This window comes from Paramormyrops kingsleyae, chromosome 7, assembly GCF_048594095.1.
Source record: "Paramormyrops kingsleyae isolate MSU_618 chromosome 7, PKINGS_0.4, whole genome shotgun sequence".
Classification (NCBI taxonomy): Eukaryota; Metazoa; Chordata; class Actinopteri; order Osteoglossiformes; family Mormyridae; genus Paramormyrops; species Paramormyrops kingsleyae.
Window position 1 is genome coordinate 22,513,421 of NC_132803.1, and position 23,731 is coordinate 22,537,151.

General features: G+C 40.8%; 1 protein-coding gene across 3 annotated transcripts in view; it reads right to left on the reverse strand.

The window, feature by feature from the left end:
* Positions 1 to 1,645: 1,645 nt before the first annotated feature.
* ttll11 (tubulin tyrosine ligase-like family, member 11) overlaps positions 1,646 to 23,731 on the reverse strand; it is a 29,290-nt gene continuing 7,204 nt past the window's right edge. Inside the window, exons 4-10 of one of the 3 annotated variants that reach the window (XR_002837787.2) lie at positions 17,649 to 18,224; positions 17,128 to 17,223; positions 16,539 to 16,657; positions 6,816 to 7,058; positions 6,303 to 6,409; positions 3,103 to 3,191; positions 2,888 to 2,963 (exon numbers count right to left, since the gene is read on the reverse strand). Coding sequence is in view for 2 of the 3 variants with exons in the window: in XM_023807969.2 (XP_023663737.1) it covers positions 2,707 to 2,963; positions 6,303 to 6,409; positions 6,816 to 7,058; positions 16,539 to 16,657; positions 17,128 to 17,223; positions 17,649 to 18,224 (1,398 nt within the window). In the remaining variant the exon portion in view is untranslated. Of the gene's footprint in view, positions 3,192 to 6,302; positions 6,410 to 6,815; positions 7,059 to 16,538; positions 16,658 to 17,127; positions 17,224 to 17,648; positions 18,225 to 23,731 lie in introns of all 3 variants that reach the window. The other 2 variants (XM_023807969.2, XM_023807970.2) reach the window with 2 other exon arrangements.

The following is a 23,731-nucleotide window of genomic DNA, read 5'->3' on the forward strand; positions in this document are numbered from 1 at the left end:
GGCCATAGGTGAGGAAGAAGACAGATTGATGACTGATTGATTAACTCCAATTTCACCCACATGGACTTCAGTGACAGCAAAACTGCAGTCACTGAACCAGTCTGCCTATCAGTCTCAAGTGGCATCTTGCTATCACTCATGGGCCAGATGCTGAGGCACTTAAACCCCTTCATTAAGGGCAGACTCTGCCCCCCTCACCTAAATGCACCAATCCGTTCTTCTCCAGAGGAGCATCATGGTTCTGATTCTCATCCCCGCTGCTTGATACTCAGCATCAGATTGCTCAAGCGCGTACTGGAGGTGCTGGTCAGCTGGTCAGGCAAAATCATCACCGGCAAAAAGAAAGGATGCCAGTTCTGGCAGCAGATACTGGACGTCCTTCCAGTCAGGGCAGTACCTTGATGTCCACAAACAGGAGAGGACACTAGGGGCAGGGAACCTGATCCATGGGAATCCAGTGTGGGTGCAGGTTTTTGTGATGATCTCTCAATCAGCCAGTACTACAGCAGTGGTTCTCAGCTCCAGTCCTGGGCACCCACAGCTATTGGATGATTGAGAGGACATATGCTAAAAGCCCACACTCAGCCCTGCATGACTTACCCTTGATTGCTCCCTGATACTCACCTTTCATCTTGCCGGCGGTGAGCCCATAGGTGGCTGCCTTTAGTCATTTCTAGCTGTGCCCAGTCTGATTCTAATGTTGGCCAAACCAGCTGGTGCTCAGTGGAAAAACAGCTCAGGGTCGGCGTCCAGGGGTGACTTTCCAGATCTGTTTTGTATTATTATAGCATAATTTGTGTGGATTTATTGCAGTGCATAGGTAGCCCTTCATATCTGTCCATACTTTAGCAAATGGCCGGGATGTTATTTATTTCGAACAGACCCCGAAGGTACAGATTTTGAGTGGCATAAAACTCTCAAGTGAATTTCACACATCACTTTCATGCATACTTGTGAAGCTGGCCGCAAAATGTGCCGCTTCAATTTCAGTCTGGCTCTGAACGCATTTAATCCCACGTGCTGCAGCTCAGAACCGCTGTCCGAATGGTGTAGAAACATCTAAGGGAGAGCCGTGGGGCTTCTGGGCTCTGATCTGCTGGAGTAACGTTCTGAATGCCCATCAGGTCCCGACACGTGATGGGTGAAGCTGAACGCGAGAAAAGCATCCCCCCAAGGCTCTTTAATGTTGCATACTTTACTTGTTCCATAAATAACTAATAAATAAATAACTGGCAGGATGCAGGAGTAGGTGTGAAAGCATCTTCCCCTTCAGATATTGGCGTCATACTGAAAGGCATCTTTGTGTGTTTTTATGGCTTCTTTTTAATTATCAGGTGAAGTAGGCGCTGTGCATCTCCACACAGCAATCTGTGGCCATATTCTGAAAATGAATTCATGCTCAGCACCAAACGATTTGTCTGCATTCCCTTGTGGTCTGCTTTTACTTTCCAGTAAGAAATCAGACTACTCAGAGGCTATATATGTCTACTTATGGTGTGTATTGTTTATAATGTTCATCAAAGTGCAAAGAAAAGTTAATTATCCAGCCGTACGCCTCATTTCAGTGTCTCAGACTCATATTGCTGTACATCCCACTTAAACGAAAGTGGTGTACTTTTTTGGCTGCAGAATAAGGGAATTCCAAGACTTTACTATCCAAGCAGTTTATTGTTTTTACTGAGGTAACCATTGTGTTATTGTTTTTCCAAAATTCTTCTTAAGTGGTAATAAACATAATAATCCAAAAAACAGAGAAGTACATTTTGTTAGTTTGTGTGCAAATGCCACTACATATGGTCATGACCAGCAAGATTACATGCTGGAAAGGAACAAACATTTGTTTGCGTTCAGTAAGTCAATCTCCTTTGAGCCATTATGTCATCATAGTGCAAAACATTATTACACTGATAAATATGTTATATATTTAAATATGCAGTAAGGTGGACAACAAAACATTCCTCTCAAAATAAATTAAAAAAGGTTAAAAACAAACTCTGTTCAGTTCCTACTTCCTACCTCCGTTTTTACATGAATAGTTTTAGGCTGCCTTATTTTATCAATCATTAGTTTTCCTTCAGGTCTTCATTATCCAAAGCATTTAGACCACAATCGGTACTCTGACACAGAGCACAAAACTTCAAAAACCCCTCTGAGTGCGGCACAGCAGCTGAAGGGGTGCTCTTTCAGGGGACCCTCTCCACTGTTATTGGTTTCGAGGCTATCCTGAAACGCAGTACATCCGTGCAAGTGGAATTTCAGCCGAACTGACCGCCGATTCAGTCAGCTGTGTAATTAAAGCTTCCGAGATTTCCCTGAAGAAAAGACAGCCCGCTATTGCAACAGGAAGAAAATTCTGTACGTAAAAAAAAATAAAAAATCAATAAGTTAATGCAAAATATTGTTTATTTTTTATATGTCCCATTCGGAAAGTGGCTAGGCTGGTTCTACAGGAGGCAAGAGATAAAACCTGCAAAAAAAATCATTTCTTCAAATAAGAAGGAAGGATGAAGGCCTTACTGTCCTCTGTGTACTCGCTGGCACATTGGCAGGAAAGGTTTGCTGCCCCGAGAACCTATGGACTGGCCATGCTAAGGGGTTATATTTAAAAAGGAGAGTCTGAGTCCTTGGTGACACCACGGCTCTCTGAAAAGCAGCGATGTACGATGATGTACCAGGGCAGACTCCTGGGGAGCGAGCTGGCGCTGCTCAGGTCTCCACAGTGGTGCTCAGGGCAGGCTGCAGGGCCTGGGTGGTCTGGGAGTCGGGGGCTCTGTGGATGGCGGTGGGAGGTCCCGGGGGCGGCGGGGCGTAGGGCGGCGCTCTCCGCTCTCTGGACGTCTTGCCCTTGAGTTGTGCCTCACACAGTTCCAGCAGGGCCTGCACCTGTTCCCGCAGCGGCTGTGCCTTGAAGCGACGTTGTGCCAAGTAGAAAAAGGCCTCGGCGAAGGCCGGCAGGCTCATCCCTGCGAGAGACAGCGCAATGACTAGGGTGAGCGTCTGTTCCGGAGGAGGCCTACTTACACTGTGAAATCCAGAACGGCAGAGTCTGTTCTGCCCCCCGTTCTGTCACAGAAACGGTATCATTAAAACATCGGCGTGTACATTTCCATTGCAGGGGTGTGTGTGAGGAATCGTCTCATTCACTTTCAGGGAGAGTCAGCAGTCACAGATCGGCAGGTCCCGCGTGGGCTCTGGGAAATGAGTCAGACATCGGGCTGATTAAGGCTAACAGAGACGTCCGAAAGCCGGCTGCCCCCAGGGCACGGCCCAGCCAATCAACAGCAGAGGCTAAGAGGCAACTGCTGATAACGGATGCTTTCATTTAAAAGATGCTTTTTTCCCTCTCAAGTCTTTAAAGCCACATTGCTTTAACGTCTTACTTCTCATATTTTCTTGATATTTAATATATAGCTGAATTATAAGTGTAACTTTTTGAAATGGTTATATGTGCATCGCAAATGTTGGAAAGCAGCCCAATATTTCAACACCTGAAAAATATATAAAAAAATATATTAATTTACTTTTGTTCATTTACTTTTACATACAGTACAGTGCTAATGATGATTCAGGAATGTCAGGGTGAGGTAACTGACGTGATACAGGCAGAGGCGACACGGCTAATACGACAGCACACCATGGATAGGACACGCTGTCTGGAGAGTTCCGGAATGTTCACGAAGCTTAGTCGGGTACTGATACTTCAGAGCATTGTCGTCAAAGTGAGGGGTGGATACAGCATACCTATAGGAAGCCAGTGGGGTTTTGTTTTGGTTAATGGTGTGTGCATCGATTCTTCTCATGTCTCAGAATCTGGTGAAGTATCACCCGTCCCCCCATCCCCCATCCCTCATTTCTCATCCCCCGTCCCCCATCCCTCATTTCTCATCCCCCGTCCCTCATCTCCCATCCCCCGTCCCTCATCTCCCATACCCCGTCCCCCATCTCCCATCCCCCATCCCTCATCTCCCATACCCCGCCCCTCATCTCCCATCCCTCATCTCCCATACCCCGTCCCCCATCCCCCGTCCCTCATCTCCCATCCCCCGTCCCTCATCTCCCATACCCCGTCCCCCATCTCCCGTCCCTCATCTCCCATCCCTCATCTCCCATCCCCCGTCCCTCATCTCCCATACCCCGTCCCCCGTCCCTCATCTCCCATCCCCCGTCCCCCATCTCCCATCCCCCGTCCCTCATCTCCCATACCCCGTCCTCCATCCCCCGTCCCTCATCTCCCATACCCCGTCCTCCATCCCCCATCCCTCATCTCCCATACCCCGTCCCCCATCCTCCATACCCCGTCCCTCATCTCCCATACCCCGTCCCTCATCTCCCATACCCTGTCCCCCATACCAGCATAAAACTGTATAAAGCACTAATACAGAGGATGCTGGGAAATCTTCAAAGACAATAATAAGATACTGATCATACAGATAAGATACATCCAATGATAATTTGACAGTATTTAATTTGCTTCCAACATGATTTCCCCCCCTTCAATTCTCAACAAAAAGTTAAGCCCTTGCTTATGTGGATCCATAAGGCACATAACCTGATACAATAGATCAGAACTCAATTAAAAACTCAAAGGATCCAAACACCAGCCAAAGCGCCATCTGTCACTCCTACACATTTCAATTATAACTATTATAAATGTATAGTTGTCCTTACTTCCCCAGAGACACCCTATAGCCAAACAATTCATTTAGAAAGTTACTTGCGTCATTTTTGTCAAGTGCAGCCTAACATGGTTTCACAGTTTAATTCTTCCAACAGCTTATAAAGCATGGTATTTAATGGAAGCTATTTAGATTAAATGCTGCAGACGAACTATAAAGGTGGCTCTTCTCCTGAGATAATTACCCTCACATGTTCAGTTCATTAGCCTTTGCACTTTCTGCTAACCTACACAGGCACTGAATTCAGAGCAGGGAAGATTAGAGAGAGGAAGTCATCTCGTCCCTATTAGCTCTTCACCCCATCTCCAGAATCAGAAGGATTATTGTTTTTACTATTTATTTTGCAGGTAAGTTTCTCTTAAATCACTATTTCCAAAAAACTCCATCTACACATATACACTCTTCCATGTTGTGATCGAGACGCCTCTTTCCTTAATTCCAGGATGATAGATATAATTTACTGGCATGTCGAAGGAGTCAGGCAAGAGTGCTCAAGCTGACCGCTGTCCACCGCTGAAAGTACCTACAGTGGCCACATGTTAGAGTGTTAGAACTGCACCTTGGATCTATGGAAGAAGGCTGCCTGGTCCGACGTATCACGGTGTTTCGTGTGTTATGTGATCAGCAAGTCTAGGACTACGCGGCCCCAAATGGAGCAGGGCTCCCGGCTCTGTGTGTTGTGACTCGATGCTCAGTAACTATCGTTAAAATTATCTGTGATTTGTACCATAGTAGCCCTTATGTTGGTTCGTACCACACAGGACAGCCTTTGTTCAATTACGCATCAACAAGCCTTAGCCGCCTAACACCCTGTAAAAGGTTCACGGATTTTCCCTCCTCCTCCGATCGATCGCTCTCACCACGGCTGGCCCTGGGTGCTGCACACGCCTCGCTGTTTCAGAGCCGCTCTCACCCAGTCATCAGAGACCATAACGATTTAGCTTTCATCCATGTTACTCAGGCCCATTTCCTCTGCATTCAACACATTCACTTTGAGAACCGAATGTTCACTTACCGTCTAATATATTGCAAACCGCGACATGTTTCACTCTTATAAAACCCTCAAGGTTATTCGCTTCATATGGGAGCAGTCACAATGTTTGGTTAATCAGTGTGGAAAGTGGAAATACAAACGCTCCCTGGGTTACAATGGTCCATGTTGCGATATTTCGACTTTACGATGGGTTTTTCCACTTTCAACACATTATTTAATAAATTACATGAGATATTCAAAACTTAATTATAAAATAAGCTTTGTGTTAATGATTTGGCCCAACGGTTGGCCAATGTAAGTGTTTTGAGAATGTTGAAGGTAGGCTAGGCTATGATGATAGTAAGGTTAGGTGTATTGCATTAAAATATGTCTTTGCCTTACGATATTTTCATCTTATTATAGGTTTATCGGAATGTAACTCCAGCATAACCTGGGGAGCTTCTGTAGCTATAAACATGTTCTTTGATGGCGTAAGACTTTTGCACAGTACTGTAGATGACTAACAGACAAACAGGCAGACAGACTGATGGACTGACTGACTGATTGATGGCTGCTGCATGTCACAAAATTTCTAAGTCAGTAAATGTGAACATAATCATTTCTAAGCCAGGTAATGGTGGCGTAAAAATTACCTGCTTCCCTCGACTCGGACACTGTGCCCCCCCAGCGCCTGGTGATGTCGATGTACAGGATGTCGATGGCCGCCATGGACAGACTGCTGTTAGTGAGCTTGCAGTTTCTGGGAAGCAAGCAGAAGAGATGCACACAGCCGCTGACTGGTTAACAGAGACCCCCACAGCGAGTACCGTGCTGCACTGCAGGAGACAGCCTGAGGAACACAGGCTGATGTCTCACTCGCGCCAGTCTCCAGGCAGTCCCACTATTGATGAAAATCCCAAGCAAGCCACGTCCCTATCCCTTTAATGTATCCTGCCCTTTAATGTATCCTGCCCTTTAATGTCTGACATATTTGCCACGGTGGGCTGACCGAGCAGCGGCGAGCAATTAGAGAGCTTACATGGCGCGAAAGACGGCTCATGGAGGAAGCAGCACAGGGGTGACAGAGTGGCAAAATGGCCACGGGGAGCAAGACAGGGTCACTTGGGGACACTGTAAATGGGCACAGTTATATAGGTCCCAGCTACCTAATGAAGGTGCGGAAGCCGGTTGGACCCAGGCGCATGGTCCCCTTGACGCCCAGGAAGCGCACAAAGAGAGCAGCCATACGTTCCACCAAGCGCAGGTAGTTGAACTGCTTGGTGTACTTGGGGAAGACCTGCTTCAGGCAGAGCGACGGCAGGCCACTCTCCACTCCCGGCCGCTTGGGCGATTCTGCCTCAGGGACGTCCTTCTGCAGCTCGCCACCACCTTCGCCTGGCAGGAGAGATCTGTTACCATGAAACAGGACAGAAGGGAAACATGTAAAGCACATGGCTGCAATTTAGAGAAGCTCACAGACAGAAGGCTCCACTGGGCCCTATTCTGCTGCAAGTGCAAGATACCTGAAAATTAAACGATCTCTTGGAAAATTAATATTTTTCAGCATTTTATGCAGGTATAGGTATATTCTGTTTTTCTTATTTATTTATAATTAACACTATATATATATATATATGATATTTTTTTTTCCCCCTAATTCCCATAAATTAAGAGTTTGACCCTGAATATGTGGGACACATTTTGTTTTAAAAAACAAGTTTTATTCAAGCTGCATTATACTTAGCAAATTAATTCAATATTACAGCCTGAACGAAGACATTTCACTTCAGTAAGTGTTGACAGCCTCCGGCCTGCTATATGTAGAAAAAAAATCTATCATTGCACAAGTAAATAAGCTGCAGAAGAAAGAAAGTAAACTCTCTGACTGGAAAATTATCTAATTAGTGTAGAGCAAATGAAGACATCCTGGATGTTTGGGATAGTCTTTTGTAATCAAAGAACATACTTAAATTCTGCAGAAACATAAATAAAAAAAAACACGAAATCAAATTTTATGACTTGGACTGTGTAAATTAGGACTTTGCTGTCTTGTTCATTGGACCTCCACTGCCGGCCCCTGGAAGATGGGCTCCCCCTCTGAGTTTGGTTCCTTCGAAGGTTTCTTCCCACAAGAGAGTTTATCCTTGCCACTGTCGCCTCTGACTTGCTCACTGGGAGCATTGGGCAGGAATAACGTAAAGCACAATGTATTGTTGTGAAAACGCACTATACAAATAAATATGACCTGGACCGGCCCAGACCGAATGTAATGTAATTGAATGTAACTGAATGTGAATTGAACTGAACTGAAAGGAACTTGAATTAAATTGAATGGACTTGAATTGAATTGAACTGAATTGAATAAAAATAAGTAGGAAGGAGTTCTAATTTTGAGTAGTAATTTTTGGGGCCTATTTCCTCCCAAAGCACATATTCCCCTGAGAGAAATTTCATGGTGGCAGCATGAAGGAGGCATTCAAACATGATTACAGTCGGCCCTTTTCTTCTGCTGGCTATGAGCAGAACAGCAGGAGTACAAGCCTCTGCCCCACATTTTAATCCCATGTCATAATTAAGGTTCCTGCCCACTCCCCAGAGACCATGCACTGCCCTGTGTGTTTTATATCCATTTTGAACCTTTGAGCAGAACCACTACAATCAGTATCAGTGCGAAAAAACAATTCCAGACCTCATGGGAGGAAGTGAAAGACGAAAAAGACGAAATCACAGAGACGTGTATTTAACTGAAATGACCAGGACCTGCTGATGTTCTGAGATTCTTAACTCCCATAGTAGCTCCAGGCCAGATGGATACCCAGCCTAAGAGATTGTGGGCCAGGAGAAGGGAAATTGTAGTGGGAGGGGGGAACGGTTCAAGGAGAGAGAAAAGCAATTATTTTTAAATTATGTAAAACGGATGCAATCAGATGCACATGAGCCTTTATTTCAATTGGTCCTAAAGGCACTAATGGGAGGAATGTTGGCATGTGGCATACTGCAAATACTATAACACACTGGCACACTGCAAATACTATAACACACTGGCACACTGCAAATACTATAACACACTGGCACACTACAAATACTATAAAAAACTGGCACACTGAACACTGTAAATCATGGCACAAAACAGATGCATAACCTTATTCTATTTCAATTATCCATAAGCACTTTAAATAGGACCTTTCACATTCATGTATTCTTGTACACCATTCATGTACTATATGTACTAAATTAATCTCCCGTGCAAAGTACTAAATCAATCAAATCAATTAATCATACTACGTTACTTTATTATTATTACATTCCCAAACCCTTTAATCTAGACCACTGTTTCCCGAACCACATGAGGATCCACATTTTTGTTTTATCACAGTTCCCAGAAGACCTGTCCTAAGCAATCAGAAGATCTAAATACCTTACAGGTATGCTGGGAACTGGGATAAAGCAAAAATGTGGATCCATCCAGTGTGCCCCGAGGACTGGTTTGGGAAACACTGATCTAGATTTTACAACCATATCCACTTAGAGGTCCAGACATTTAACATAAGTAATTCAGGCTACAAAATTCAGCCAGAAATTCCATACTACATATGTAATTGTACCGAAATACGCCAATGAAACAGTCAAAGGTCAAGATTTAAGTGGAAGACAAAAAGTAAGACTTTTTGCTGCTTTCAGAGGTATTTTGTCTATATTAATAAAAACTTTCTCACAGTATAGAATCGTAAAACCGAACCAATATGCTGGAATGAGACCAACTAGATGATACTGGAGCCAAGAACAATGCAGTTTATATGTTATAACAGCTGCCGCTCTTCTGGGACGGCTTTCCACGACATTTTGGAGTGTGTGTCGGAATATTTGCCCATGTGAGGGCAGGTACTGATGTTGGATGTGAAGGCCTGGCTCACAATCTCCATTCTAGTTCATCCCAAAGTTGTTTGATGGGGTTGAGGTCAGGGCTCTGTGTGGGCCAATCAGGTTCTTCCACACCAAAGACACCCGATCATGTCTTTATGGACCCTGTTTTGTGCACTGAGCCACAAGTTGTTCCCAGAAAGTTGGAAGCATAGAATTTTCCAAAATGTCTTGGTATGCTGAAGCATTAAGAGTTCCCTTCACTGGAACTAAGAGGCCTAGCCCAACACCTGAAAATCAGCCCCATACCACTATTCTCCCTAGACCAAATTTTACAATTGGCACAATGAACTCTGCAGTTGTTGAGTCAACAGAGTGTTGGCAACTTTTACACACTATGCGTTGTCACTCTGCATGATCTGCCACTTCGTGGCTGAGTTTCTATTGTTCCTAAACACTTCCACTTTGCAATAAAACTACTTAGAGTTGACCATGGAATATTCAACAAGGAAGAAATTTCACAAACTGACTTATTGCAAAGGCATCATATGGCAGTACCATTCTTAAATTTACTGAGCTCTTCAAAATAACCCATTCTTTCACAATTGTTTGTAAATCCAACTGCATGGCTAGGTGCTTGATTTTATACACTTGTGGCAATGGGTCTGAATGACTACATCTGAATTCAATGATTAAAAGGTGTGTCCCAATACTTTTGTCCATATAGTGCATGTCAGCAAATTTAAGCAGTTGAATTTTATTGCAATAAATTCCAAGATCAGTGCAAGGTCTGTTTAGGTAAACTGACAAAGAAAAGATGAAGAATAGCTTGTTCCTGATACCAAGACAGACAGAGATGGGGAAAGAGCAAGCTTAAAAACTATTTTAAGGACCCCTAATGTATACTGGCCATCCAATTTCGCTTTTAATCTCCCCGTAATAACAAATATGTCAGCAATATTCAATGAACTAGTTCCAAAGACAATGACTCTGCTTTTCACGAGTAACACATAGTCACTGGCAACTTACAGCACTTAAGGATCATTACCAACCATATGTTTCTGAAATTTCCAAAATTAACGGATCCAATGCGTACAACTGCTTTATGTCCTTCCTGCATCCTCCAACATTTCTGATGGATCAAAGCTAATTTCTGCAACATTCATCACAGCCTTTGCCCCTGCAATTCAAAGAGTGAGCTGAAGGGTACAAGCCAGTTAAAAAAAGATAAAAAGAATAGAAATGATGTCTTTTAGTTTTTTTTTTTTTTTTTTTTACACATCACTTTTTAAAATTTTGAAAGGTGTACTCATTGGGCAATTTTTTTCACTAATTACCTTCACATTTGCACAAGGCAGACAGGTGTCCAGTGCCAAGTAGTCTGCTTTTCTCAGGCCATTACCAAGAACATGTCCACACACTGGCCAATAAATCATAACGGGTCCCTCTAACTGCGGCCCGGTGCAGGCTACGCCATTTCATTCAAAATGTGGCTTCGGCTGTCAGGCTCGCTTATGGGTTTGATGGACGGTGCCGCAGATGGCGTTTTGTAGTGGTAATGATTAAGGTGTGGTTGTAAGCCACACTGGATTGGGCGAACCAGGCAGAGATTCCATTCCTGATTTATAGGCTGTCTTTTTCCAATTACACTTTGACAAGGGTTTGGATGGCATATATACAAAACGCAATAGATCAATCTTTACAGTCTTTCTTGGTCTATTTCTTCTCTGAAATCAAAATGAAAAATGGAGGTCTCAAAGGCATCAAGACAAAATGCAGCAGGAGATAGACAAAAGCAATTATTCTCCCCCGCTTATAATATACCTATCAGTGATGCAAGATCCAGAATAAAAATGAAATGTTTCAGAGGGATTTCTTATTGCAGCAGTTTTTCCCGTCTACCTCACTAGCCAACGGTGCTCCTGTTACAAAATCAATCCTAAGTACCGTTGAGAATGGCAGACCTTGATTCCAAGGTCAAACACAAGTTTGAACAGGAGTCTTCCTCGGGAGAATGGGAAAAGCTGATGAAGGCTATACAGATTCCTTCTGGTCAGAGGGGACTGAGATGGACAAGCCGTGGACAGACGACTTTTTAGCAGTACAGCAAACCATCATTCCCACTGCTCTGTTTTGCCTCCTGAAATCATCACTGTAGTCTGTTTTTTGGAAAAGGGCATATCATGACTTATTTCATCCTATGCATCACAGCCAAAAGAACAGCATGATGGAGTCGGACCAGTCGGACACTAATATATACTCTAGAGATACACAGACTTAAAATGGCAGCCCAGTGGAAGAGTTGATGTCCCCTTGTGAAAACGGGGAAAAACATCCAAATAAATGAAAGCTATTTTATGAGCAGAAGAATATTACGGAAGACTCTCATAGTCTGACAGCATAAAACCATTAATTTAGAGGTTTCTCATTTAGCAAAAACTTAACTGGAAATTGATTGGAAATTAAACTGCAGTTTTATAGTCTATTGTTAGGATCTTGCAGTAGATTTTAAATGGTATATTAGTTTCCATATACAGCCCATTAAGACAGTGTTGCATGTCTGTTATCATCCAAAAATTGAACTGTACAATTATTTACAATTGTAATAAATTACAATGCATTTCCAAGGTTGCTGGTTTGAAACAAACCTCACATTTTCAAAAACTTCACTTCTCCAAGATAGGGTAAGCAGTTTAAGGGATCTGATAACTCTAAAACATGTTTTAGGACGTACAGATCTTCTGTCCAAGATGTGCCATGCTTCCTGTTAGCTTAATCCTGGTCAGTTGTGGTCCTTTTTTGTTGGGTGTTGCCCCAGAGAGAAACTCAGCCATGCCTTGGCCCAACAACACCGATTCTAACGCAACTTGGCTGAAGCTATATGCCAATTGTCCATGTATAAGCAAGCATACTAAACCAACCGATAGCTAATAGATGAATGTTTGTAGACCACTTTGCATTTGTCTGCTTTACCACCTTCAGGATTTTTTTTTTCCGGTAGTACTCATACATCAGAAGGTATTCAACATTGCTGCCCCCGCTTAAATATCTGAGCCATCTGAAATGTTTACTCCCAGTAACTGACCTTAGAATAACATTACTGGACACTAGTGTACACACACTGAGTTAGGGCTCATAAATCAAACTGGCCGGGACAAAGCTTGGAGTAGAACAGCCACAGATTAATGGTGCAGGTGTGAGCCGTGAGCGGGCCGGACCCCCGACCCCGGCAACAGTGCCTGACCCATCTTTCTCCCACTTCTGTTTGAACGGCGGTGCAACTTTGTGTTTTAGAATACTGGCTTGATTAGATAACATGATTATAGATTTCCAATACCTGCTAGAGAGTCACTTCCATGAATTACATTCCAATGTAGTACTGAGGAAACCTAACCCAAAATTTCCCCTTATTCATTTTTAAATAAATTATATTTTGTATATTTGTGATTATATTTATATGTGGCACATTCCAGGAGGTATGATGTAAAACAGGCACTTTGTGATGTTTTCCTCTGCTAATAAAAAAGGACAGATCAGTACATCCGGATCAGCAGAACTCTGGTTATGATTACGCTCACTCAAACCTGAGAGGCCGAAACGCCAGCTTCATACTCTGGCTAGTCTTGCGTGGCCAAACTATATGGAATGAATATGAGGCTTTGCTTGCACACAGTGCTATAAAAGCAGCAGATGTACTCTACTCAGTCCCACTGACTGACGGTAACAATCCATCTAGAACGCGTCCTGCATGTGCAGAGAAGCTCAATTTCAATTGGCAACATCATTTTTCCCGGAAATTAGACATCCAAAAGTTTTGAGATGTTCAACCCAATTGTTATGCTTCATTTATTTTAATGTTGGATATCACTACTGAAAAATCTAATAGCACTTGCCATAGAAAGGTCTCGCCTGCTTTTTTTATTTTACTTATCTTTTACAGTTGTTGTGATGAAGCTATCACTGATTTAATGTTGCATCACATTTAATGACCACCTGTTTAATAAGCATCCCTCACAACTGCAACTCCAGGATATGCCTCACACAGAGAAAGACATGATTTATCGATTCTTATTCCGAATATCACCCAACACAACAACAACAGCGCTGATGACATTTTTGCTGCATTTCTAAAGAGTAAATTAATATCTAAAGAGAGTAAATTAGAGTAAATTAATACTCCAGAAACATAATATAAGCAATTTTCCATTATAGTACCTGATCTTAGTAACAACCTTCTCACAGCAACCTTCTTTTCCCATAGTGGTAGTTAAAGGAACAGACTAAACATCTTTGCATAACAGACTAAACATCTTTTCATGAATGACTTTATATTAACTAATGCCTCTGCTGCTTTTCAGAATGTAACAGCAAGAAGAAACAGACCTGAATGCTGTCCTGCCACCTGCACAACAGAAATATCAACTAGGGCATTATTTTATCAGCTTGAAGTCATGCCGTCAGACTTTTGCCATTCCCTGTCCACTTTAATTTTATATCTTTTTTTTGTAGGCTAAAGTGTGTCATTACACCATGTATTACCATAAAAAGTGCTATACATTAGCACCCACTATCACAGCAATCACAGCATACTGCTCCCATGTAAATCATTTGCATAATAATTTAATCCACCCTCAAACCGTTCTTCCAGAATGACTCAACATAGCTTCAGTTTGGTACATTAATACGACTGGATGTTTTATGAAGTAATTAATATTCAGTATCTTGCCACAGGGCACAAAGGCTGTGGCCTCTTCAGAGAATTGAGCCTTATATATATATATATATATATATATATATATATATATATATATATATATATATATATATATATATATATATATATAAAATAATAAATAAAAAACTGTTAACATCCAGATGACAAGAAAAAAAAAATAAAAATTATATATATAAACTGCTCCTAACATTCTGCTGAAAATCTAGGCTAATCAAATAAAATATCTTAATGAAAGGTTGACTCAAATAATATATCTTAATGAAAGGATGACTCAAATAATATATCTTAATGAAAGGATGACTCAAATAAGATATCTTAAAGAAAGGATGACTCAAATACATCAAAAAGGATGACTCAAATAAGATTTGGATGACTCAAATACATCAAAAAGGATGACTCAAATACATCTTAATGAAAGGATGACTCAAATACATCAAAAAGGATGACTCAAATAAGATATCTTAAAGATGACTCAAATAAGATATCTTAATGAAAGGATGACTCAAATACATCAAAAAGGATGACTCAAATAAGATTTCTTAATGAAAGGATGACTCAAATAAGATTTCTTAATGAAAGGATGACTCAAATAAGATTTCTTAATGAAAGGATGACTCCCATGTAAATCATTTGCATAATAATTTAATCCACCCTCAAACCGTTCTTCCAGAATGACTCAACATAGCTTCAGTTTGGTACATTAATACGACTGGATGTTTTATGAAGTAATTAATATTCAGTATCTTGCCACAGGGCACAAAGGCTGTGGTTTCTTCAGAGAATTGAGCCTCTGACTTTGTACTTGTAATTACTTCAAACCAGCATCACATGTCTTGTAACGTTAGTATGCTTAACACATTGTAAATATATATATATATATAAAACTGTTAACATCCAGATGACAAGAAAAAAAATTAAAATTATATATATAAACTGCTCCTAACATTCTGCTGAAAATCTAGACTAATCAAATAAAATATCTTAATGAAAGGTTGACTCAAATAATATATCTTAATGAAAGGATGACTCAAATAAGATATCTTAATGAAAAGATGACTCAAATAAGATGACTCAAATAAGATATCTTAATGAAAGGATGACTCAAATAAGATATCTTAATGAAAGGATGACTCAAATAAGATATCTTAAAGAAAGGATGACTCAAGTAAGATTTCTTAATGAAAGGATGACTAAAGTAAGATTTCTTAATGAAAGGATGACTCAAATAAGATATCTTAAAGAAAGGATGACTCAAGTAAGATTTCTTAAAATATCTTCATTCAATTTCTTAAATAAATATGGAGCACCCATCAGCACCCCTGGGGTAACCATTAGCCTTTTGCTAGGTATTCAGCTTTTCGTGGTCACATGGTAATATGTTATATTCAAAAGCCCGGATCTAAACGATCCAAGAAAACCTCACAATTAAAAAAACTGAATGTCACTGAACAAATAAATAAAAATGCAAACAGAGTGTTAATATATAATTTGTGTGCATGTGCAAAATCTTTCACTGAGGATGACACAGGATAATATAAATACGGCAAATACAAATAAAACACCAGTGAAATATTTATCAGAAAAAATCTAATTATTAATTATTATTATTATTATTAAACATTATTATAGTGTTGTCAAGTCAAATCCAAATCCTGACAGTACTCCAGCATATTGTTTAGACTAGTTCTTCACAAGATGGCCCACTTCCTGGTGCCAGGCAGCCAATCAGAACACTAATAGACTAATCATAATAGAGAGGAGTCTCTCTTTCCCCGAAATGCGGATTGTTACGGTATTTACAGTACTAAGCCATGCAATATAGGCAAGAAATTCACACAGTTACAGGTACAGGACAACTGAGAGGACAAAGCAAACTCTCATTCCCTCATTGGCATCATCAATGTGCGATAATCAGCGAAGCAGACCATCGTCACTGGCCATGCCTGGCACTGTTTATTCAGAGCAAGAAAGCTCTCAGAAAAGCTTCACGCAGATGATGCTCCTGCCCTCCGTGGCATCATGCTGACAGACCAAAGTGCTGCCCATAAAGTCGGAATACTGTAACTGTTACGCTTCATTTGATGCAGAGGTGGCAATTTCAGGTCCAGAAAGTAAAAATCCAGACCATGATTTTGTTTCAACCAACCAGTTGAGTACTCTGTGACTGTGACTCTTTATGCTGAACTGGTTGGTTGAAAGTAAATCATAGTCTGGATTTTTACTTTCTGGACCTGAAATTGCCACCTCTGATTCGGTGTATGATTATGTATATGTGGACAGGTTCAGCTCTTACGGCAAGTGAGAGGTCTTCTTCTGCGCAGGGTCTACCAGCCGCAGAGTGTCCCGGATAACCCCCACCTTCACTTCCTCGTCCACTGGACTAGGCACGTACTCAAACACACCCGGAGAGACCTGCAACATAGACATCGGTGGCCTCTTTCTGTCAACATTCGCCACAGAAAATGCATCATGGTGCTACCAGAGCAGAATAAAGAATAAAGGAATTAAAAATCAAAAATAACCTATAGAAATATACACAACTTGACTTTGAAGAACTTCTAACAGAAAAAAAACATTTTAAGCTGCAGTTATATAAAACAATACAAATAGAAAGAGCACATGAAAATCTAAAAGAGAATTATCAATAACACCTCAGATGTCTAATCCCAAAATATAATTTTATGGTTGATTAAATTGTTTGTGGGACCCCTTATTGCACGCGTCAACAGAAGCCCAGTCTTATTTTCTTACTAGTATTTACTGAGGTGTATTTTTTTTCTTAACCAAACACATTAAACAAACATCACAATCAAATAAATATCTCAAGGTAAAAGAAAAGTTGTTAAAAAGTGCCGCTTATCTTGAACACGGCTTTGACTCACTTCCTGCTCGTGCTCGATTCTCATACTTGGGTTGGCGTTGACCTCCAGTAAGACAGGCTTCAAGTTCTTCATCAGCAGGATGTCAAAACCTAGGATCTATTGTATCAAAATGGAAATACTTTCGATGCAAATTAAACACAGCATGTGATAGATGTTTTATGAATAAAAGGTGTGCAATATTTTACATAATTCATCATTTCATATCATTCCATGCCCCATATCTGCATAACATAAAAATTACGTGCCACAGGAGTTACGATAAAATCATTTACCACTAAAGCAGGAAATATTTTTCATTCCTATTCATCTTTGAAGCCAATACACTTAAAGTATTCTTCCCTTAGGGAGCAAAACAAAATATACTGATATAACTGGAGACCATCTGTTTTATACCAAAGTTTCATAAGAATAGATTCAGTTCAGTTTTTTATTTTTTATTTTACTACACAGTTCCATAGACAACATAAAATGACTGAAAATGAAGTTTCTCATCTAATGACTATTTGTTGACAATTCAGTACCTGAAAACAGGTAGGTCCAGGTTTTCCAGGTGGAATGTCTGCCTGGTAGTAGACCTTGAGCTCAGGCACCAGTGCGATGACAGTCTTAATGACCAGGGATATGATGTCTGACCAAACCTTCTTGATGTCCACGCCCTTGGAAGCCAGGCGGTACAGTATGCTAGAGAAGGTACGTTTGCTGCCGGTACTGTTGCTGTGAGAGTGGATGAAGTTGCCACTGTGCACATTGAGGGAGTAGTTTGTCAGGTGCATGAACACGTGGTTGAGGTTCTTCTGGTTGGGCTCCTGGTATGGCTCTGTGCAGAAGCGAGACAAGCCCTCCTTGGCAATGTAGATCTCCAGGGGCTCCAAGGACCTGAGCAGGACGTAAAGGCGGATGTCGAACTTGAGCTTGTCGATCAGTAGCGGTTTCTGGATGTACTCCTGCACGATCACGTGTTTGCCATGCGGGCTGGCTGTGATCCGCAAATCCCTGGGATCCCGAATGAGGTAGATCCCATCTCCCTGGGAGCCGCCGTCTGGCTTGACGATGAACGTGGGATTTAAGGCGGAGTCGCTGTCTTTGGCCAAGCGGATCTGTAATGGATGAAGATCCAGATTTTACCAGGACAGATGAATTGGCACATGCTCAATTTGTAGAACGTTATTATGCTACTCTAAACTGACGGGAGGCCTCTTTTACAATCAGGATAATCATTAATAAAATAAATAATTTGCTGCATCAAACAAAACATTTTATCATCAAAATAACATAATGCATGATTGCCATGCTAACAACAACATAACATTGCTTTGACTTAAAAATGAATAGACTGAATGAGGTTTTTCCAAATGCTGGTACTTGAGAGTGAAAAAGTTTGCGTAAATAATCTTCCTCCGTCACTCTCGAGGTCTAACCCAGTGACAAAAAAGCCAGGTACTGACCACTTCATCAAACAATACATTGTAGTTGCAGATTAAAAAAAGAAGGAATAATTTTTTCATTCCGAATAAAACACATTACAGTCATGGGCCTTGAATACCGAGGACAAAATCAGATAAATGCAACGTCATGCCCAGATCACTGACAACACCTTTACAAAAAAATCATTCCTCGTGATTTCTACTCCACATACCTAAATCTGAGGCTACTATACCAACACACAATAACCTGACAATGACCTAAAGCTCAGAAAGGGCGACAATTTTGCTGCAAAACTGAGAAATTCGATTGCAGCAGCCACTTATTTCCGAACATGTTCCATATAAAAATTATTCACAGAAATTAGACAGAAAGGCAATGCTTGCTCTTTGTAAAACACCAGTAGCTAAGGTATTAAGGTTTATTTTTAAGAGCTAAGGGACCTGCTCATTGTTTGCTAATAATTTTTATAAAAAGCTACTGTGGCAGCACCTAACAATTTACTACCTACTAAATAGCTCAGCCATTAAAAACTGAAAAACTTTTCAGCGTTAAAAACTTTTCAGCAGCTAGATGTATATTTTTTAAAATGCCTGAACTTTATATATAATTATTCTGGTAAATCCGGTGGTAGCAAATTGCATATGACACTCCAGATATAATAGTTACTTGATGAAATACAAAAGTCAAAATACATTTCAGGCAAATGGATGACTGTATTGTGTGATCGTATGAATGAATAAAAGTATGTTTGTCAATAAATATCCAGTGATGTACTGATATTAGATGCACTGTACAGTGTACTTTTTGGAAAACCCAAAATTTTAAACTCACTCATCCTTCCAGTTCAATATATACAAAAGGATGGAAAGTCATGTGTACAAGTTTCATTGTATTTCATGGGAAGCCGGGGCATACGCCCTCAGTGGCCACTTTGTGAAGTACACCTAATCACACAGCCTGCTCATCCAATCAGCATCCAGCCAGCCTAGTGATTTAAAACTTCTTGTGATATCTGGTGCCATACATGGTGGTTCCATCACCTCAGCAACAGCCTCCCTGCTAGGATTATCGTGCATAACAGCGTCTACACATTACAGAGAACTGTGCAATCAACAAAAAACATCCAGTCAGCAGCAGCTGTATTTTTGTTGTGAAAAACTCCTTGTTAATGAGGGAGATGAGAGGAGGATGGCCAGGTTTGTTTGAACTCAAAGGAAAACCACAGCGGCAGATATAACGCAGTACTCAACATGATAGGGGTGTGTGGAGAGGAATCTCTGAAGGGACAGGATGTAGATCTGCAGACAAAGGGGGATCATAGCTGGTGCTGCATGGAAGGTACCTAATAAAGTGGTCAAGGAATGTATGACACACGTCTATAGTTCTCTTTCTTAGAAAAGAAAGAGTGAGACAAATTAGTGCCAGATCATTAACCAAAAGCAAACAAAGCAGCAAAGTGAAAGCGAATGTGTCCCTGAAGAAATTGTGGTTTATTTAAGGTGAAAATTGTCTAGAAAGGTTATGTTCTTTTTTCTCAAATAACTTACTTATACAATGTATAACTATATGTAAGAGGTCTGTTTCAATATCCTATACTTAACAGTGGAAATGTTTTATTGATTATACATCTTCAATGTTTAAACATGAGACACTAAGGCTCCAGGGCCTGATCAGCGCGAACAGCTGCAAGAGGGATGCAGAGATGGGCAGATAATGAAGGTAGCTACTCAAGCAGATAAATACGGTGATAAAAATCAAACTAATCTGTCGTCCCAGAGGTGGTAAACAAGGCTCTACCCAGTCATAACAAATTGACGGGGGGTAACCACATGTTAGTGCTCCCAAGAAGTGACGCATGTTCAGGAGGAGCACAAAAATCAGGCCTCATCTTACTCAGGAGGCAATAATCCTGCAGGGCTCCCTGACGGACGGTCTGCCACACGGCATTGTGTTCCACCCGCACCTGAGCGGCTGGTCCGTCGTACAGCAGCATTCCATGGAGGAGATCACAGAGCAGCACCATGTGAGGACACTGCAGGCTTGGCACAGAGGAACAGGAAATGGAAGGCTATCACTTTGCTGGCATGTTCAGTGAACCACTATGTATTTGGGACTGGGTTGCCAGGAAACTGGAGGAGTTCAGATTTAAAAACAAGGGCACAAAGGCATGTGTTGGGCTGTGTTACAAAAAAAAAACCACAATATCACTCATAAGTTTAAACACAAAAAACACTTTCACTCCAAACTCAAAGAGTGCAGACACAAGTCAGCTACAATGAGCAATACAAACACACATTAGAAACAAATGTTTTAAATATGAAAAGCCCAAGAGTTCAATTAAGCAGCGTAAGACAACTAAGTAGCATTCTAATACCGTTTACTAATATTTGCTAAAATTTAAATATTATAAATTAATGATTGATTTGAATGTTTACTTTATTCCATAAAACATTACTCAAGAGTTAAAATTTAATCGATGTAAAAACACAGCAATGCCTCTTTGCTGCCATCTGCAGCACTCAGAGCTAAAATACATTTGAGCTGATTTTTGGAGCTCAACCACAAGTGAATTGTAACTGAGCAATGTAGCAATTTGACCAGGGCTAGGAGATAGGAGGCTTCAAAAGCAGGAGGGTGAGAACAGCATGCAGGGGTTAATGCTGTCAGGATTTAACTCAATGTGGACTAGCAAATGTACAGTATCATAAGCGTGTAATATTCTCACCTAGCAGGCGATGTAATGCCTCATTTCATGTATACAAATAAATAAAACATAAATTATAAATAAAATGTTCAGAAGCAAGTGGAGCTAAAATAGGGTAAAATAGGGCTCTCACCCCCACCCCCCCCCCCCAAAAAAAACTACAAACCCATATTAGCACCTATAATAAGAGCCTATATTAGCCTAAATTTCTGATATTATTGTAATACTCTCTCGGTACACAAGAGCATCCAGACCCTTCTCTCAGTACATGCCATCTGACCATGTGCACGACATGTCTTTGCAGCTACGACTGGTTTCAGTTAAATACAGACTCTCTGATGTCTGGCGCCCCCTGCTGTTGTCATCAACCATCTTATTTTTATTCTAGTTTTAGTTAGATTTAGTTAATCCATCACTAGTGTATCATACACTATGCATAGTCTGTTTTATTATGTTTTAATTTGTAATATACACACACGTACCCAATATATATATTATATACAATTTATCACAATAATGGTATCAGGGGTTCTTCTGAGGCCTAATGCATGCACATGCTATTTTTTGTTAACAAGCAAAATGTCTGGCCCTTGCCTTTGTATTCATTATCATCCCATAGATAAAAGGTCATCTGTCCCAAAATGTGCAGTGGGTATAGAAGGAAACTATCACCTTTTATAAGTAACTTTTGTTGAATTACACCTTGAGAGTGAAAAAATGTATATAAAGCTCCTTTTTATTTACATACCTACAGTCAGGTACAAATAGAATTCCAAAAAATTATGACAATCGATAAAAATTATAACCATTATAAATACCTTATTTGGAAAAGAGAAACTCCCCTTTTTACATCTGCAGATCTAATCAGGCATAACCAATCAATGAACGCCAAACAAGATAACTGGTGTCCATGTGCGATTAATTATACTCACAGGTGGCGCTGCTTTGTGGGACATTTAAAAAAAAACAAAATCCACTATGAAATGGACACTCAAAAGACTCTCTGAAGTTGTAAAAAGGCATATGTTAAGAAAAGGCAGTAAGAAGATTTCAAAGGCTTTAACGATACTTTGTAACACAGTGAAGACCATCGTCAGGAAGTGTCAGAGATACAGCACCACCCAGACCATGCCTAAATCAGGACATCCCTCCAAACCTGATAACTGAGCAAGATGGAGGCTGGCAACAAAGAGGCCAATGTTACCTTTGAAGGAACAATAGACCTTAACAGCAAGAACTGGTTATTGTTCAAGGTTCAAGATTAAATTTGTTATTGTCATTGTTCAACACAATGACGACACTTCAGTGAGATAGTATACATGTCTGTACAATATGACCAGTACTCCACAATAAAAAGAAATAAGAAACTCACTCTTCAAGAATACAATGCTAAGTCTCGAATCGATTATACTAAAACTACACCTTACAGATGATAGAGGAAAGAGGCTAAAAGATCTGTGGTCAGAGGAGACTAAGTCAACCTTTTTTGTCACAATGTGAAGTGGGACGTCTGATGAAAATCCAACCCACCCCTGAAAGATGCCCATCAGCAGGGAGTGGTGCTTATCACTATCAGGACAGAATGGATGATGGACCTGCTGCTCTCGGCTAGGAAGCTGGAGATACGATTCAGCATGAGAATGAGCCAACAACTCAAAGCAAGTGCAAAAGTGTGAAAATTCTTGGGTGACCTAGACAGAGTCCTGACCTCAATCCAATCGGAAGTCTTTGCAATTGACTTGACTTGACTGAGCTGGCATGATTCTGTAAAAAAGAATGGGAAAATATTTCTCCTTCTAGAGGTGCATAGCTGGGAGGCTCAAGGCTGAACTCAAGCTAAAGGTATGTCCTCTAAGTATCACCCTTACACAAGCCACTTATTCATGTCTTTTATTATTGTCTTATTTTCTTTCAGAAATGTTACATTTCTTTTTTCACTATGATTTGCCAGGTATAATTCATAAATCCATCCATCCATCCATTTTCTGAAACCACTGAATCCCAACTGGGGTCGCGGGGGGACCGGAGCCTATCCTGGGAACAATGGGCGCAGACGGGAACCAACCCTGGGCAGTCACCAACACACCGCAGGGCATGATTCATAAATAAAGGAGATAAAAATGTTATTTTATCACTTGTGCATTTTTGGGCTGTAAGAAAAACAGTTAACAATTTGAAATAAGGTGGTGACATTTACAGTATGTTACAGACGCTCCATCCATCAGACAGCTGCTTAGCCCACTTAGTGGTGGGGTTTTACATTTCTCTTATTCATTAAATAAAGAGGAACTTATATTTACTTATTTAATATAAACTTTAATCTAAAGGGATGTTCATCTGCGGAGATGGATAGTTCAGGCACGTAACGCAATAATCTAGAACAAGATTTTGTTTCAACCAGAAGCCCAATGGTAAAATTACTCTGCCTGCCACAGGAGTTTAATTGGTGACCTTCCAATCACAGCATGACACAAT